The sequence below is a fragment of the Heliangelus exortis genome, chromosome 2 (assembly GCF_036169615.1).
Source record: "Heliangelus exortis chromosome 2, bHelExo1.hap1, whole genome shotgun sequence".
NCBI classification, from domain to species: Eukaryota; Metazoa; Chordata; class Aves; order Apodiformes; family Trochilidae; genus Heliangelus; species Heliangelus exortis.
This window is the reverse complement of record NC_092423.1, coordinates 67,468,014-67,484,723: the sequence shown is the minus strand read 5'-3', so window position 1 is coordinate 67,484,723 and position 16,710 is coordinate 67,468,014. Positions and strand designations below refer to the sequence as shown.

The following is a 16,710-nucleotide window of genomic DNA, read 5'->3' as shown; positions in this document are numbered from 1 at the left end:
GCTGAGCAAGAAAAGGAGCACACTGCCTCACAGTATGAGGTGTCTCCTGAAACCAATAGTGGTAACAAGCAACTCTTTCTAATATTGCCGACGTTTTTAAAAATTAAAAATCTCCTTTTAAAAAGTTAGTAACATCAAAAAGCTCAAGCCTTTATGCCTCAAACATACTCCTTAAATATAACATGGTGCAGCTTGACTGAGCTGTAGGATAATGCTAGTCCATTTAATGCTCCTTAGGCAAATCTGTACGAACTTGGGATCCCTCCAATACAATGCAAATTTGGTTTGCACCATTTTACTGCTTCCTGCAGATAAAAGGCACAACTAATACTCATCTTCTTTCAGAATGCCTAAGATAAACACACACACATAGAGAAACTCATACATCTGCAAATACAGATGTATGTGTATAAAAATACAGACAAATGTATATGACTGAATACTAATGCACACAAGTGTGTGCTTTTGTCAGGTGTTTTTGTTAGGTTAAATAAATCAAGCTTTATGTAGGCAGCAGGAACTCTGCATTTAAACAGGACATTAAGAAACCATGCTTAGCCCACAGATTTTCTAAAGTCCAGCCCATGCAATCCCTTCTTAAAGCCAAAGCTTTATATTAATGTCATTTATTTAAATAAGATTTTTCTGTTTCAACTTTGTGAAGTTACTCAGGGCTGTGGCCAGTCACTTGAAAATGCTGGTATGAAGTGTTCTCTATGCAGAAAAGCACACTCTGCAAAGTAATTTCCTCTAGAGCCGAAGCAGTGTAATTTTAAACAGAGTATTACTGAAATTGTAAAGCGTGCTGAGACTGCTTAGAAACTCCTCCTGATTCTTATTCCATCTCTGCTGCAAAATCAACCCCCACTCCTTCACCAAGCCGAACAGATCATGATCTGTTTATATTGGGTTTCGATTTTTCAAATCCTGGACTGATGCTTTGCTCATTCCCGATTCTACTGAAGTCTGTATGCCTGTTCCTGAGATAAGGGTAAGTGAAGGTTGCTGGCTCCAGTTATCAGGCAGGTACTGAGCATCACAGACTGAGGATGCTTACTCTTCCCCAGCTTTTCATGCACTAATGTTGTATGTTAGCTGTGGCTGTCAAGAAAAGCCAGTGCAAGTGACCACAATCCTGTCTGGCTCCAACTGCACAAACAACCCCTCAGAGAGATGTAAGAAGAGTTTAACATTTTGCAAAAGCTGTGATGGGTTTTGAGACAGGGGAGGACCCACGCTCACTTCAGTGAGGTGCTGAGGAATGAGGATGGCCTTAGGATGCACAGGGGCTCCTGTGCTGAAGTGATGGGAGAGAACATGCTGGGCAAGGCAGAAGGTCTGGGCTGGAAAGCACCAAAGCCTGTTTCCAGCCAGACCCAGCACACACCCCAACCTGACTACCAAACTATTCTCCAGAGCCCCATAAAACCAACAAATACAAGGACTACCTTTGCCCTGAGAAGTCAAATTTTAGCCACAGTGACCCTGGGAGTTGCTGTGCCCTTCAGGCCACAGACAGTCTCACTCCAGACCTACCTGGAATCCTCAAAAGCCAAGGCTCAAGTGCCATATGCAATTGAAGGCCATATTACTTAGAAATTACTGCTTCTCAGCACTGCTAAAAAACATGCTTGTAGTTCTTAAGCAGAGCACCTGCAATGATAATAAATTTTCCCAATATTTTAGGTCTCTGGTAAGGAACCTAATTGCATGAGACACAGTATAATAAGCTCTCAGTTCTGGGGTTCTTGGGACTTCCACCCACCGCCTCTCCGGCATCCCTGCGCCCATCCCCGCCGTCTGCAGAGGGCACTCGGGGCCTGCGAGTGGCGACGGAGCTGCCACTTCCCCGCTGCGGGAAGGAGAGACCCGTGCACCGGGAATACCCGCCGGGGAGCGGGGCTCTGGCTCCCGCCATCGCAAGGGATGGAAGGTAAGGAAAAAGATAGGTGTGAACATTTATGTATGAGGCACAAACCCCACATCTATCCCATCATCAGCGGTTAGGGATCTGGCACGACAACAGAAGGCGACCCGTCAGAAAACATCCTTAGAAAGTCAGACCCTGAGAGACCGACTGGCATAGAGCCCGCTGGCACACAGGTAGGGCCCAGAAATAAATCCGGTCGATTTACATTGGTATGTGGGGTGGAGAATCAGCCCCCATAATGTAAAAAAGCTGGCCCTCTGCAATGGGAGGATCACACTTGCAAGGCGAGAGGCGAAGTGATAGCAAGGGAGAACTTCAACCGGAGTTTCACAGAGGAAAACACACACAAAATACCAGCTTCTCCTCATTCTTGTACAATCAAATAATTTATGTGATTATTCAAACCACTGGGGAGCCTGGAAGCTCTACACCCACATCTATTTCCAAAGGAGCCAATGCTCTGCACCACTCTAAACACTTGAAATATTTTAGAGCAAAACACGTAACTGTATCTAAAAAGTACCCCAAACATTAAACAAATACAACCCAACCCTCCTGACAGCTAAACAGGGACATGCTACTTCTACATAAAGGGGCCTGAGTATGGGCAACATCCCCCTCGTTGGGTTAATCCACTTCAGAAACGAAAAGAGAAAACACGGCTCCAAGCGCTGGTACAGTTCTCCGGTTTTGCAGAAGTTATGCGAGGAATTATGCCAGCTCCCAGAGTCGCTCCGTCCACTGGCAAGCGCCGCAGCCTTTTTTTTTTTTTTCTTTTTCCCTCCCTTTCCCTGTGGCAAACAACATACCAACATGGGGACAGCTTTACAGCTCTCCTCCTGCCAACAACCCACCCCAACCCTTCATTGGGAAGCCTCGGGCAGGCCGGAGGCACCGGGAAGGCACCCCCCTTCCTCCGCTCAAACCGAGATCAGACCCCCCCCCCCGTCGCCGCGAAGCTGGAAAGAAGCGACGGGGCTGGGGTCTCCCTCCTGCGGGAGCCCGGATCCTGGGTGGGGGGGGGAGCGAGCCCTTCACGCCCGCCTTATAATTACAAAATAACAACAATAATAATAATAAAAAAACAGACACGAAGAAAGAAAAGAAACAAACAAAAACACACAAAAAAACACCCAAAACAAAAGCCACCAGAAATCAACTCCGGGAGGAGTTTCCGACCACAAAACGCCGCCGCAGCTTTCCAGCTCCCACCACCCGAACCGCCCCTCCGCGCCCCGTCCGGTCCGGCAACGGCTCCGGTTCTTCGCTCCCTTCTCCCCACTCGGAGGGACCCTCCGCCCACCCGCCCGCCACCCCGAGGGAAGCGGCAGAGGCCAAAGCCCATCCCGCCCGCTCGCCAGCCACGTAGTGAGGGTCGGGCCCGCGGCGGCTGCTCAAACCTTGGAGCAAGGGGGAGCGGGACAGCTCGGGCCGGTCCTCAGGGAAGGAGTCGAGGAGCCGCTTGAAGAGGCGTCCGAGGTCGGAGTAGCTGCGGTGCAGGTAGAGGATATTGCGGTCCGACCACTCGGTGCGGATCTCGTAAAACTCCTCCTCGTCGCCCCGGCGGCTGATGATGAGCCGCCGGATCCCGTTCACCCAGCAGCCCCGCACGTACATGTTCACCAGCGAGGTACCTTCAAACACGGCCGAGGCCATCCCGCCGCTGCCCGCGCATCCCCCGCCGCCGGCGGAGGGCGAAGCGCACCGCCCCGCGCCGCCGCGGCCAAGTTAAGAAGAGGAGGAGGAGGAAGAGGAGGAGGAGGAAAAGAGAAGGGGGGTGCCACCCGCCGCACGGCCCCCCCACGGACCGGACCGGCCCTGCCCGCCGGGGCTGAGCCGCCTCCCGGCACTGGAGGGAGGCCCCGCCGGCGCCTCATAGACGGCGGCCCGCACTGAGAGGCCAGCCCGGGCACCCCAGCCCCTGCTCCGCCGAGCCCTCTGCACCGAGCGGGGCGGCCGTCGCCCCCTCCTGGGGCGGGGAGCGGGGCGGTTCGTCCCCTTCTTGCCCGGAGTCGCCGCTGAGCCCCTCCCGTCCCCGGGACTGCGGCCGCTGTGACGCCCCCCGGGCCCGCGGCCAGCGCCCACCCTCTCCGCCAAACACCCACGGCGGGATCCTCCTCTTCCTTCTCGGGACGCTTTGGCAGGCGCCACAGACATGACGAGGAAATTTTTTTCCCCTCCCTGTGACCCCAGAACTTTTTTTTTTTTTTTTTTTTTTTTTTTTTTTTTTTTTTTTTTAAACTCCCATCCCGGCCAGGAGAGGAAGGAAGGGGGGAAATTGCAGCATGCACGACTGTCCCACTCACACACACACCCCCAACACCACAGGGGGTGGAAAAGTGTCCCCCTGGGAAGCCTAGTGCGGGCATCCCTGAGGAGAAGGACCTCGGTTACAGAGGGGAAGAGCAGGAGAAAGGGAGTCTACAGCTGGTTCCTGGGACCCCTTCGTTCCTTTCTCAATAAATAGTCTGGTGGGACACCATCCCTGAGGGAGCCTCCAGCAGCATCCCATAAGGGAGGGAGATGGGAAGGGCTCTGCTTACAAATACAGCCCCTCCATCCCATGGAGACCCAAACACTGTTTTAACACACAGAGAGCGGGGTGCTGGGAGAGCTGGTGAGGGCTGCAGCAGGCAGCAGCAGGCATCTGGCAAAACCAGGGACACACTGAAGAGCAAGGAAGTGTGTGGGAGGTGCACAGATGCCTGAAAAATGCCTACAAGCTGCAGGGTTAAGATATGCATACTGAAGGTGAAGCAAATGACAGCATAGTGACATGTGATGCATCATCTGGGATGGGCCTCTGCTTGAAGGCATAGTGGCCTCTGGCACTGCACTTTCTGCTGCAGAAGGGCTTGGTGGGGTGGGGGGACGTGGTGGGTGACTTTCTGGGGTTATGCTGTGGCCCACAGCTGAAGAGACCCTTCCTGTTTATACAGTTTGGGGAGGTTGGAGGTAGTTTCACTCACACTACGTATTATTAAAGTTAAGCCCCTTTTTTTTTGCCAGTGTGACATCTGTGGATCAGGATGCCAGGAATTCACAAAATAACTATTTGGGAGCTGTTTAGCTGTTCAGAAAAATCAGCTGAGCCCAGAGACATGACCACTATTATGGGTATAAGCAAAAAAACAGTGCTTGGAGAATACTGCAGCTGGATCAGGTTGGGACAAATAAGCTTGGTGGGTGCTGAGGGTGTGGGAGGTATCAGGACACAGAACTGAAAGATACTTTATAGTTTTCTGTAAAGTGCATAATTAAATAACTAAATCACACCCTTTTCAATAGATAACATGTTGCTAGTAATCCCCTAAATCATTCAGGTGCCACATGCCTCTACAGGAAACCAGCTCCAAACCAACAAATGCAATGATGTCCCAGTCTCCCTATTCAAATACGTACCATTATAGACTGTTAGGTTGGAAGGGACCTCAAGGATCATTTGGTCCAACCCTTCTAATATCACAGTTTATATGATACATCTCAGCACCCTGTTGAGCTGAGACTTTCCAAAGGGGGAATCCACCCCTGGGAGACCATTCCAATGTATGATTTTCCTCACAGTGAAAAATGTTCCTTTTGTATTCAAAAAGAATCTCTCCAGAAGCAACTTGTGCCCACTGCCCTTTGTTTTGTCCATGTAAATGCTTGTAAATAGGGATCCTCCATCTTCTTTGTAGCTGCCCTTAACTATTGCAACATTGTAATAAAGTCTCTCCTAAGCCTTCTCTTCTCAAGGCTGAACAGACCCTGTTGTCTCAGCCTCTCCTCATACGAAAGGTGCTCCAGTTCTCTGATCATCCCTGTGGCTCTTCTCTGGACCCTCTCCAGACTCTCTGCATCCTTTTTGTACAGTGGGGACCAAAACTGGATGCAGTATTCCAGGTGCAGTCAGAGAAGCTCCAAGTAGGGTGGGGTGATGACTTCTTTGTCTCTGCTGGTTATGCCTTTGTTGATGCAACCCAGCATCTTGTTGGCTTTCTTTGCTGTTGAAACAAATGTATTTATTTTTTTTTTTTCTGCAGCAAAACCAATGTATTTTCTCTATTTAATTTCTGCACAGCAAAACTGGGTTTCATTCACGCTGAAGCACAGTCACCTGTAAAGAATGTGAACAACCGAGCCACATTTCTCCAAACAGAAAGGCATGTGCCTGTACTGTAACCTCACTCTACAGCACCTGCAGACATTTCTTTTGAGAAATCTGCATTACCCAAAACAGGATGAGTGATCAGATCTGTCGGAGTGGATCCTGCATCAATTCCTACCAAACCAACTTCATTAAGAATAGCACTGGGCCTGTAGCTGAGATACAAAACCAGCCAGAGCCAACAACCTGAAGGCACACACTTCCCAAGGAGAGCTGTGTACTCCTGCCCAGAGCAAAGCATGTGGCAGAGACCCACTCACTTTATGTTGGATCACCACAAAAAGGGTTTTCATATCACTGTTGGGCTACACATCTCACAAGTACCCCATATTAGCTGTTTAGAGCATTCAGTGTGGCTTCACAGGAGAGGAATTGTTGTGAACCTTTGTACTGTAGAAAGATCCCCACACAGCTTCTTTTGTCTGGGGCAGGCTTTTGTAATCCCTCCTCTTGTTCCAGTACATGGTGGTCTTCCCAGTTCTTCCACGTAAAAACAAAACAAGAAAATAAAATGCCTTCTCTTCCGACAGTTGCTGTGGTAACCTGAAAAAAACACATATCCTAAGGAAGCGAAACTTCTAGGAAGAGAACTGCAAGAGTAACACACGCACACTCCCCTTTAAAAAGAAGAAAAAAATCAGTCTTGTCTTGCTTCTATTTAAGTGAGGAAAGCACTTGAGTTCTGCTCATTCTGACTAATTTCTTCTGCCTTTGCAAAAGAATGATTTTTGCTGTTGGCCTGCCCACAGACAGCACCTTGTCAGACCTCTGGCTTCAACTTGATTCTGCAAGGTCTTGGCTGGGGGCCCTCAGATTCTGCTGGGCTAAGGGTTGTGTCCACCATCCTGTAGGTTCAAGCATTAGATGTTTGGTTCTGTTTTCCTCTTTCAGTCTGACTGGTGCCATGCTTCAACTTAATTAAAATATTTGAATCACAGAAAACCCTGTGTTCCTGTCATTTCCTGCTCATGAGGAATGAGCCCATGCTGAAAATACTACTTATAATTATAGGGCTGAAGCTGACATTCTGATGCCAGATCCTGAATTATAGGAGTATGAAAGGCAGAAGTACTCCCATGCCTAATGTAGTCCATGCAGAGTCAGTTTGTTATTCCCCCACAGGTACAGTCCCACTCCAGAAAAAGGAATCTTAATCCAGCCAGTACAGAAGTAAACCATCCCCTTTTTGGAATGAAAAGTAAAACTGTGTCACAGCTTTAAATCCTGTCACTGAGCACTTCTTGTGCTGTCACCTGTTGCCTGTGGGACAGTCTGAAGCTCATGGCAATTTAATCTCATTCTCAGGTCAGGCATCAAGACATGCTTGTGTATGTCTCACCTCTCACCTTCTGGATATGCTCCTAAGCACTCCCATTACAGCAGTGTAATATTAGCCAGCCACTGAATTTGAGCACAACTGCTGTTCATGGAAGCTGGGTAAGTAATAATAATCTGTTTCTGTGTGTGGCTCCAGAAAATTTTGCCAGAAAGTGCACACGCACAAAAAATAAACGTTTGGATGAGGCTAGGAGGATGGCAGCACTCACAGGGTTATCTGCAATGTGGAATATAAAAGGGATGTGCAGGAAGGATGGATAGTCCCAAAGGACATAGACGTCTTCCAGATGAAAGTAGCTTTTGTTATCAGTAGCTTTTATTGCTGCTCTACAAATTGTATCTGTCGTTCACTTTTAAAAGGACAAAGAGGGCAGGCATTTGCATTTGACAAATTTTTCTTGTGCAGAGGTAATGCACAGCAGCTGCTCTTCAGCAGAAAACGAGAAACATATATTAACAGTGTTTCTTTAAAGAAAGACTTTTACCGAAACATTTTATTCCTTCTTGTGTGACATGTAGGGTTACTATTTTCCATATTTAAGCTTTGATGCAAAAATAATTGGCAGCAATTAGACCTTAGACAATAAAGATGCTGAGTAGTATGTGCTTCATCCCCTTGCATCTCTGTGATCTTGCTGTCTCATTGTACAGATAAAATATTACAGGAAAGCATGCATTTTCTTGGCCACTTATTAGTTTGATTTATACCTAACAATTGAGATTGGTGAGATTCATTTAAAATACATGAAGAGTACCTACCACATACTGTTAATCAGCTTGCTGACTCAGGCCTTGTGAAGGTTACTCTGGCCAAAGATTCACTCTCAAGTCTTCACCTGATGCAAATGCAACCAAAGTGATGCAGCAAAATTGTCTGAATTTGGGAAGATGCCAGGGCCAGCTCATGGGGCTGAAGAAGCCCAAGGGCAGATAACTCTTGCTTCTTATACTTGCAATGTCAACCATGGGTAGAAATGCAAAGAAAGTTGAATGAGCCTGTGGTTCCAAACCTGTAATATGTCATGACACCTGTCAGCCCTGTTTTTTCTGTTTTCCTCATTGATGTAGTGGAAATGATAGGGTTACTTGCCTTCTGCCATATACAAGCAGGCTATGAAGACTTCTGAAACCTGTTTCCATACTATCTGCATTTTCTCCATGTGTCCTACCCTCTCCACTCCACTGCTACACCTTTTGTCCTCGCCAGTTACAGTCTCCACCAACTATCATCTCCCAGACTGCATCTGCATTTAGGAGAAACTTCATCTAAATGTCTACGAAGATCTCTATGTTATTGTTTGAAAGTCATTTTAAGGCTCCCTTTTGCCAATATGCGTTCAACTCCACTAACAAAGACGTGATGATTCACCCTCCTGTCCACATTCATGAACTATATTCTTTTCAGGGTAGGAAGAAGCTTTTGTATTGTATTTGTAGTTAAATTCCTCATTTTTGGCAATAGGCTTTATATTTATGAGTATCCATTACTGTAAACAAGAGATAAAGTTGTTTTCATCTTAAGAAAAAAAATGACACTATCTTTTGTGAGTGCAACCAGAATAGCTGGCAGGTTTCACTACTTCAGATTAGATCATTAATCTCTTAGAAAGAAATAGATTATTGAAACAGTAGCAGTCAGGAACCAGCCAACATGCATCTCCAGCTGAAACAGAAGAAGCATTGCAGAGTCCACCTAGGTGCAGGACCACCTAAAGGCAATGATTGCCATGGAAGAGCCAAGTCAGAGCTCAAGGACAGAGGCTTTGCTGTGAAGGCAGCCTGTCTGGAGCAGCAGTGTCAGAGGTAAGGTCTCTGCACTGCTGTGACAACCCCTGCCAGGTGATCTGGGTTAAAACCACAGTGTTGAGCTATGGAGTAGGAAAAAACAGCTGGGGGCAGAGAGGGGAGGTATTTCCCTTAGCTGATACTCCACCAAACCTCATTTGGAAAATGCTGATCTGAAGGTGTCTGAGTAGCTTTGGTGTAGCTTTCTGTGAAGAATCTGAGAGGGGTGGGAGTAGGTAATGCCTGCCTTGGGGTACTAGGCTCTCCAGTTATTCAAGTAATCTTTGGTAAAGGAAGCAGACTTTCTACATGCTATTAAGTAAGTAAAAATTGCATCCAAGGTTCCTGGTTCCATTAATAATTACTCCTTGTAACTATTTGAGACCCGAAGATTTCATCAAGCCACCTAATAAGTCAAAAAGCAGTCAGAGATCCCAAGGCTGGAGACACCTCACCAAAGACCTCTTGCCTAGCAACTTCTAAAAATCATTCCTGCCATGGAGCCTGGACTCTGCAGTGAAGGACAGAGTCACATTTCCAGCCTCAGCTAGTAGATGTGTAAACAAGGGAGATCAGAGCCTTTACAAAGATGCTTAGTTAGCTCATTCTACTTTGTTTGCCAACGTGGTGTTGGAATAAATAAAATGCTCGCCTACTGCTTAACAGTAGCAAAAAAAAACTTGCAGAGAAAGAGGGACTGAAGCTTTATCCACCCCCACAAATAGTGAAAAGAAGATGATGAGCTCTAAAAAACAGCCCACACCTCTGGATTACCTGCAAACAAAGTAGAGTGGGCACTCTTCCTTTTCTCTCATTACGTGCACCTTTCAGTTAAAAATATTTTTGTTTTGTTTTGTTTTGTTTTGCCAGATGCAAAACATCTCTTCCTCTTTCAGTCTTCAGTTCATGTGACAAGATGGTTTCTTCTGAACACCTCTAGTGAGAGGGAGCCCTTGATGAAATGAGCTACTGACTAAAAACATCCTTTCATGCTCCTCTGGGGTGGTTTGACTGCAAAAGGTTTGCACGCACTGCCAGAGCACTGCTGGGACTTTTCTCCTCCTCTCTCCCTCAGGCTGATTCTGTGAAGTACTGAGCCCTCCTGGAGTCAATGGGAGTTTAAAAAGTGCTCAACATCCTTCTAGCTTTGGCTACCTTATAATACAGCCATTAATGTATGCACAATCTATTTTTAGAATCTGTAAAATGTTTTCTGGGTAGAAAAAATTCTTGAAAGACCCCTTCGTCTCCCTCAGAGTTGACATTGAATTTGATTTAATAGAAGACCCTAAAATTCTTTCCATTAAAAAGTGTATTATAAATGCTCAAGGAGCTGTAACTGCAGCTGAAAGCTAGGTATATTCCTGCCAAAGGGTAAACTAGCTTCATCTAATAAGAGAATATTTCTACTGGAACAATTTACCCTTTATAACCCTTTTTCCTGGAGACAACATAGAAAGTATATCTTTACTATGTTTCCAGCAGAGCAAAATAAATATACCTGCAGGTTACTAAAAACACCCATTGACATAAAAATATGCAAGACAAAATTTATCTGAGTTTTTAGACTATGAGCCTAGAGCAATCAGCCAGTTGGGCAATAAAAAGTCTGCAGTACTGGCCTTCAGTATGGTTTGTAATGATCCTTCATATGGCCTAATACTGCAGATTTCTATTGCATACTGAAATAGAAATCCCTAAAGTGCTCAAAAGCATGAGCATTATTATTCTGAGTCTGCAGAAGGGGAGAGAGAGCCACAGAGCAGAGAAAACGCTTTGCCTAGGACTGCAGAAAGACGTCCTAAGGGTTGAATATTTGTAGCACTTGACACAAAGACTAGTATAGAAGCTTTAGAGAACATTTTGGTTTGCAAGGAAAATAAAATCACATTGCACAGGTCCACCAGAGCTGTAGATGCACAACAGAGCTATCTGTACGTGCAAGGAAATCTCAGCTTTTTGCCATGGTTTAACCCCAGCCGGCAACTCAGCCCCACTCAGCAGCTTGTTCTCTCCATCCCAATGGGATGGGGAAGAGAGTCAGAAGAGGAGAAGTGAGAAAGCTTGTGAGTTGAGACAAAGACAGCTTATCAGGCAAAGCAAAAGCCATGCACACAAGCAAAGCAAACCAAGGAATTAATTCATTACTTCCCATGGGCAGGTAGGTGTTCAGTCATCTCCAGAAAAGCAGGGCTCCATCACACGTAATGGTTACTTGGGAAGAAAACCACCATCACTCTGAACATCCTTCAGCTTTATATGCTCAGCATGACATCATATGGTATGGGATATCCCTTTGGTCAGCTGGGGTCACCTGTCCCAGATTTGTCCCCTCACAACCTCTTGTGTACTCCCAACCTACTCTCACCCAGTCTGAGAGGCAGACTGGGCTTAGACTCTGTGTTGGCACTGCTCAGCACCACCTGAAACATCCCGGAATTACCAACACTCTTTTCAGCACAAATACAAAACACAGCCCCACAGTAGCAACTATGGAAAAAAATAACCCTATGCTAGCCGAAACTAGCACACTTTTTCTTTCTTTTCTTTTTTTTTTTTCTTTTTTAAAGGATGAAGCTGCTCTAGTATTCTTCCACTTCCCCCCCTTCCTCTCCCCCCCATTGATGTGAAGAAAAATCACTCAGTCTAGAAATGGTAGGCAGAGGATAATAACTTCAAGCTGGGCATTTTTTTGCTACTGTTGTTAGCAACTGGAAATATTTTTTCCTTTGCTGTTGATACACTACCCCAGAATAAACAATTGGCTTTGTTTTAGATGCTGAAAACTCTGGCTGTATCCTAGCCAGTGTTAACTCTCCCCTAAAACAGATAAGCAGTCCATCTGACCTACAATTGACTACTTGGCTTCTTAAAATTAAGGGCACACTAAGTGCTTAGCTATGTAAATACAGAGCCCTTCAACATCTGCTCAAGGCAAGGAGAGGTTCTCAATGAAAGAAATACATAAGGAAGTCACAGCAACAGGAATGCTGAGCATGACAGACATACAGGATTGGACCCTGAGCCTGATGAACAGGTATTACTGAACTGCATTCATTCACACAGCATCATCCATCAGATACAGCTCATCAGGGGTTGTTGCTTGGAATGCTTCAAATCAAAACAAGCGTGAGTGATTTGATGTGTCCACATGGCATAATTAGAGATGTAAACAATGACTGCCATTGCAGAATCCAGAGCAATATGCTAAGTAATTACCTGAGTTATTCCAGTCTGGCTCTATCCTGCATCATTAGTGTAATTATGGGAATATAATTCAAGCCCATAATACCTTTGATAGTTCAGTTTGTGCACAACAACCTCATCATCAATTTTTATGATGTTTCCTTGTATGACCTTTTCCAGGGTGGCCCATGCTTTCCCCTCATTTTTTGTTATCTGAGCCACAAAGGAAAGACCCAATAACAAAAACAAGGTTAATTATGCTTTTATCAGAATGGCTTCAGAAGGGATTCCTTCTGAGAAACAACAGAGTGGGGAGTCCATTCATTCTGTTCCCTTCCTCCTTAAAAACTAAAGTAAAATCACACAATGAACGTCTCTATTTACATTTCAGAGTTCTTTTCATGCCTAATATGACCATGTCAATGTACCAAACACGAGTGAAGCGTGAATAATATGTGACTATTTTTCCTTTTTTTGCCCTATATTGCTCAGCACTCTATTTTTCTAACTCTTCCCAAGAGCTAGAAGGAAACCATTTCCCTGACCCCTTATTCTTTGTTTCTTTTTATTTCTTATTCAGAACAGAGCTTGTAGTGAACCTGTTAGGACTATTGTGCTGTATTCATCAGTTCTACTTGGTGCAGCTCATGTGTGAATTGAGGCTCTTTTCTGTATGAGAAAAAATATTCCCCTTTATAATAGTGTTCTAAGTCAACTACTGTGTTGGCTTTATGTATTTTTTCCCTTCCAGCCAGACATATAATTAAGTATTTTCCCTAAAGCCCTTTTTATTATTTGTCATATTATAAAGACCAGAGTAACTTAAACATACCAATGGTTTGGTTCACATATACTTAACACACACTGAAAAAGGTTATGAAAGGTAACATAGCATTCTCTTCCAATAAAGGACAAGAACTGATGTACAGTTCTTATCACTCTCAATATAAGGAGGTTACCAAAGAACCTACAATTTTTTTTGGTGTTTGTATAGGACAATGATGGATTTTACCCTTAAACAAATACAGTCAAATACTTCAACCAAGGGTTAATCCTCAGCTGAACACACTGTGAAGCCTCAGAGGAACACGAAGAATGAAGCAAAAGACACAGTGATTTAAGTACAGGCTGCTAGGAAAAAAGAACAACTTCTACCCATATTAAAAATGTTTGGGATTGACTGCAATGATGCTCCAAACAAAAAAATCAACTGGGTTTCAACATTAACAATATCTTGCTTGCTTTATTTGGAAGAAAATGGGATGCAAAGCCAGTGAGTGTTGCCTGGGTCTTGTTTCCATATAACGCAGGTATAAAGCTCATTTAATTCCTGTGCTAATACCAATGGACACCAAATTAGACCAGGTAAAAAGCCTGCAGAAGCCTCCTGCTTTCAACACACAATGTTGTCACATCTCATGGGACAGAGCCAACAAAACCTGCAACATGGTGCACTGACCCAGCTCATCTCGTGGGAGAGGAAGGGTCTTTATGGTCAATGTCAGAAGTACAGGTTCTCAATTTCTGCTGCCAGCAGCAACTATGCAGCAGAAATTGCTGCAATATCCTACTGCAAGGTTACTATAAATGCAATGCATCTTTTCCTCAAGGCTTCCTAGCATAGTTTTGTCCCTGCTTATCACTATATGAGCCCAGTGAAGTCCTTAGTCCAAGACCATTTCTTCTGTTGCTTCAGTGAAACTAATACAAATAGAAATTAATTGTACTAGAAGTTGGCAATTGTGCATACAATCACTGACCCCGGAAAGCAACTGGAAATTAAGAGCCTTTAAGGAGCCCTCCTCTAGAAAGTCTAGGTTTTAATGGGAATAGTTAAAAATAATTTGATTTTTAAAAAATTAAAGATACAATACAATAAGCAAAGAATGATGTAATACAGGCTTCTTATGGAAAATGCATATATTGTCTAAGCAAAACCCAAAATAAGCAAAATTAAAAATCATAAATACCTAGAAAATAAAAAAAGGTTTCTGAAGAAGTCTAGTAGGGAATTTACCAATGATGGCTGAAAACCTTATTTAACTTCATTTCAGGGACTAACTGTCAAAGAGATTTTCTCAGCCTCTGTAGATAGGAACTTCTGCATGAACAGGGATTCATTCCTGCAGGAACACCATTTTGGTGCCAGAAACTTCTTTTATGTCACCACTGATACCAAATGATTTAATTATATAAGGCAAAAGATAGGATAATACAAACTTATCTTAAACTAAGAATGGTAAAAATTGTATCTACTGGCTAGTTTGTTGATCAGGCTGCTTCTTTTCAGTTGTTGCCTGCAAAACACTAAGGTATAGTTTTCTTCTCCTGTCACTTAGGATTCTCTGTTGTTTTACTTCCCATTACCATAACTCAAGCTGAGATAACAAAAATTGCCTAGAATGGTCAGTTGTAGCTGCTAAAATAGTACTTATATTTTTTCTCCTCCCACTTTCAGTGAACATCCTATGTTAATCTTTATGTTATCTCATGCTAACTACTGCCCTTAGACCTACTAAAAAAGTTCAGATTAAATGAGAGGTACATACAATTAGACAGATGTTTCTTACCCAAACAAGAGAGGCACATTCCAGTATCACATGCAATTTTCTTTGAATTGTATTCATTTTTGGAAACCCATTTGCCAGTATACATTCCCATGCCTGCCCTGTTTCAAAGGAAAAAAAAAAAAAAAAAAAGGTAATGGTTTCATGAAGATCTGTTTTCTTTGTATTTCAGTTGTTTTCTCTTAAAAAACAAAAACAAAAACATAATGCTGCTTGTGCAGCGAACCTGGTGTACAAAAAGATCTGGCATTTAAAGCACTGTTAGTGTTGTAAGGATACTGATTTCTTGGAGGGTTCCAAAAGCAAAGCAAAATTCATTAGCAGCTACAAAAAATTTCTCATAGTTCAGCTTGCAGGACTGGATGGGAATAGAGGGGGAACAGCCTTTGTGAGGACTAAAGGTAAAGGGGATGCCTTCTCCTTCACTCCTCAATATATTCCCCATAATAACTGGAAGTTTTCCTGTCTCTGAACATTTTGGAGTGACATAAGTACAGGAACACAGCTTCACTGGTGTAAATCACTAGGGAGTTCTGATCGCTCCTGTGTTCAACTATGCATCACCACAATTAAACACAGACACCAGACATGCAGACTTCAGCACAGAACTGGAGCTCCATGGTAAAATGCTTCCATGGGACCAGAATTTCAGTTTTCTTTTCCTTCCAAAAGGAGTCACCAGGAGGATCTAGAGAAGACAAAGGCATCTGCACAGATGAAAAAATAGATGAGAGACCTTGGGAAAAACCTACAGGGAATAAGAAAACTGACAGTCTAAAGCTTCAAAAGCACAGCAGCTTTCTTGTCTTTTTAGCTGCACAGAAAAATCAATGATGGGGCTTTATATCCTCCTGTCCTGAAAGGAAACAAGAAACACAAAGGCAAAACAGCATAAATACAAGCCATCTGCTTGGGGGGAGCTGCCAGTCTCATGGTTTCCAATAGGCGATGGATGGACACAAGTCTGTCCTTCTGGCAGGTGGGGCAGTGGCAAGCCTTTGTTCCTGCCTTTCCCTGACTCACAAATGCTACCTTCTTTCAAGTAAAAAGTTGAGCAACTTTCCACTTTAGGGTGGCTTGATTCCACCATACACTAGAAAAGGCCTTTTCTCCAAAGTAGTTAATAACATCGCTATTTTATATACAGCCAGCCCCTTGTGTAGCAGCTGACTAAAGCAAGGGAAACTCTTTTGACTTCCTCTCCTCAACAGTTTTCATTTTTAAAAAGTGGATGTGTGTGCTGAGGGGTAGAGATTCAATTGCCTCCTAATTGTTTCCCAGCTTCCCGTCAAAAAGTCTGGACTTATATCCCAGGAAACTTATCACTCCCTATCTGAGGCAGGACTTGGGAGAACAATGGCTGGCTACAATCAGTAGTGCTGCAGCTTGTTAAAATACATCTTTGCGTTGCTTTTTTCTACTGAGAAGTGCCAGTATATAATAGCAGCACGTAACAGTTACAGCAGAAAGATGTTAGTAATCCTAAGTGCTGAAAATCACCAACTAATTTATCTTTTAGCTTCTCTGCCAATTGCTAACAAGAATTATCTCCCTTTAAAAAGAAAACCAGATGAATAGAATAAAAAAGTTTAAAAATAAATTTAGCACGGTACCGCTCAAAACCATGGCGCAGTGTGGTTTCAAACAGAAGAGTGAATTTTTTCAAGTGCCATAATTTTTAATCTTTATTTCAGTTCCCAGGTTGGTAACACCTGAGATGGTGAAATAGGATGGCTCTATAATCTTTATTCTTC

At 44.1% G+C, this 16,710-nt stretch overlaps 1 protein-coding gene across 2 annotated transcripts in view; it reads right to left on the bottom strand.

Moving 5' to 3' along the window:
- PXDC1 (PX domain containing 1) overlaps positions 1-16,710 on the bottom strand; it is a 107,295-nt gene that overhangs the window by 20,818 nt on the left and 69,767 nt on the right. Inside the window, exons 2-3 of one of the 2 annotated variants that reach the window (XM_071736527.1) lie at positions 14,960-15,057; positions 6,464-6,623 (exon numbers count right to left, since the gene is read on the bottom strand). In XM_071736527.1, the coding sequence (XP_071592628.1) occupies positions 6,464-6,623; positions 14,960-15,057 (258 nt within the window). Of the gene's footprint in view, positions 1-3,330; positions 3,980-6,463; positions 6,624-14,959; positions 15,058-16,710 lie in introns of those variants that run through there. The other variant, XM_071736528.1, reaches the window with a different exon arrangement.